General features: G+C 39.1%; 1 protein-coding gene across 1 annotated transcript; it reads left to right on the top strand.

Annotated features, from left to right (window-relative positions):
• Positions 1-590: 590 nt before the first annotated feature.
• LOC107725334 (zinc finger protein 525-like) lies at positions 591-1702 on the top strand. Its single transcript, XM_016534572.1, has one exon. The coding sequence runs from the start codon at positions 719-721 to the stop codon at positions 1700-1702; it is 984 nt and encodes a 327-aa protein (XP_016390058.1). The 5' UTR covers positions 591-718.
• The last annotated feature ends 658 nt before the right edge of the window (positions 1703-2360 follow it).

Below are 2360 nucleotides of genomic sequence, written 5' to 3'. Positions count from 1 at the left end.
TGGAGTTTATACAAGACTAGATAATGATCTGAGATATCATCGCTTTGCTGCAGAATTTCAATGCCATTAACATCAATTCCATGTGACAGTATTAAATAGGGATGGTAATTTAATGCGTTAATTAGATTAATTCATTACGGTGAAAAATAATGTGTGAAAATTAATTTAACGCACTTGCCCCGCCCCAGACCTATAGTTAGAATGTCCCTAAAATTCAAGATATGGGGCAAAAATGCCCGTTTGAGTTTTTGTCGCATATTTACATAATACAGTTAAACAATATCACACGAGCAATAAGCTAAGTCGATGTATTTATAAAACTGCATCAAAATGTATAGCAATTGTCTACTTTCTGCTGTTACATTAGGGTTCATGTTTGTCTTTTCTCATTTCAGAGTTGACTGAAGAAAGTGAGGAGAATGAAGAACTGAGTGAAGTTGAGGGAAAAAAATCACTTCAGAAGTGAAAAAAAAACCTTTGAGTTGCTCTCAAACTCAGAAAGATTTAAGGAAGAGTGAAGTTGAGGGAAAAAATCACTTCAGAACTGGAAAAAAACCTTTGAGTTGCTCTCAAACTCAGAAAGATTTAAAGAAAAGAAGATCCAAGAAATCTTTCACCTGCACTCAGTGTGGAAAGAGATGGACATGCAAACGTCATCTTAAACTTCACATGAGAGTTCATTGTGTCATCGAGTTCAGGAGCCCTGAAAACACATGAGATGATCCACACTGGAGAGAAACCACACACATGTGATCAGTGCGGGAAGAGTTTCACACTAAAAGGAGACTTTATGGCACACATGAGAGTTCATTCTGGAGAGAAACCGTACACTTGTGAACAGTGCGGAAAAAGTTTCTCACACTCAGCAAACCTTAAGCATCACATGAACATCCACACTGGAGAGAAACCTTACAAGTGTTCACACTGTGACAAGAGATTCAGTCAGTCATCAACTCTGAAAACACATGAGAGGATTCACACTGGAGAGAAACCTTACAAGTGTTCACGCTGTGACAAGAGATTCAGTCAGTCATCAACTCTGAAAACACATGAGAGGATTCACACTGGAGAGAAACCTTACAAGTGTTCACGCTGTGACAAGAGATTCATTCATTCAGGAGCCCTGAAAACGCATGAGAGGATCCACACTGGAGAGAAACCTTACAAGTGTTCACGCTGTGACAAGACATTCATTCATTCAGGAGCCCTGAAAACGCATGAGAGGATCCACACTGGAGAGAAACCTTACAAGTGTTCACGCTGTGACAAGACATTCATTCATTCAGGAGCCCTGAAAACGCATGAGAGGATCCACACTGGAGAGAAACCTTACAAGTGTTCACGCTGTGACAAGACATTCATTCATTCAGGAGCCCTGAAAACGCATGAGAGGATCCACACTGGAGAGAAACCTTACAAGTGTTCACGCTGTGACAAGACATTCATTCATTCAGGAGCCCTGAAAACGCATGAGAGGATCCACACTGGAGAGAAACCGTTCACTTGTGATCAGTGCGGAAAAAGTTTCTCACACTCAGCAAACCTTAAGCGGCAAATTTACGTGACACTCTCCAGGCCTGCAAACACCCAAGATCCATACAGCTTGACTCCTCGTGACCCCCGAGGGCAGGGGTCTGCAACCCTCAACAACAAAAGAGCCATTTCAGACCCTTTCCCACCGGATAAAACTCTTGCATTTTAGGGCTGTGCGATTCATTTTATTTACGATTATGAGTTTGACTTCCAAGGATTATGACCAGCACAAAAAGTGTGAAAAGTGGCAAGTTTTCTTCTTTCTTTTTTTAATGAAACTGACTGGAATGCCTGGCACTGTGAACTAACATTAGTCAAAATGGTGCTTGAGGACGTGGATCAAAATGGTAAAATCCTGTCAGTTCGCTATAGTTCTTGACTTTCAGTGTTTATTACTGTGTGTTTATTGACGTGATTGTTTGGCCATAATAGTTTAACTTCATCAGTGGGTGAAAAACATAAAAGAGTTTGGTTTTAACTGTATAAGCTGTATAAGTATGGAGTTGCTTTGCTTTTTTCTGAACTGGTGTAATACATTTTTATATTTTATTATCTGTTGCCTGTGTTGTTACTGTTGTCATATTGTTTGATTTTAATTTAAAAGCCAAATTTCAAATAATATTTGAATTAAATAAAACAGTCACCATGTTTATTGATATATTACCTGATATATAATGTATGTATGTATGTATATAAACAATCGTTTCAGAGCAATTTGTTGTAGCCACTTATCCTGTAACTACATGGAATAAGGGGGAACAAGCACCACTTTAATTTACAGCCCGCAAATGTTGTATTTACCCTGTAACTACATGGAATAAGGGGGG

The sequence above is a fragment of the Sinocyclocheilus rhinocerous genome, unplaced genomic scaffold, assembly GCF_001515625.1.
Source record: "Sinocyclocheilus rhinocerous isolate Xijiao unplaced genomic scaffold, SAMN03320098_v1.1 scaffold2261, whole genome shotgun sequence".
NCBI lineage: Eukaryota > Metazoa > Chordata > Actinopteri > Cypriniformes > Cyprinidae > Sinocyclocheilus > Sinocyclocheilus rhinocerous.
The sequence above is the reverse complement of the archived record's forward strand: the minus strand, read 5'-3'. Positions and strand labels throughout refer to the sequence as shown.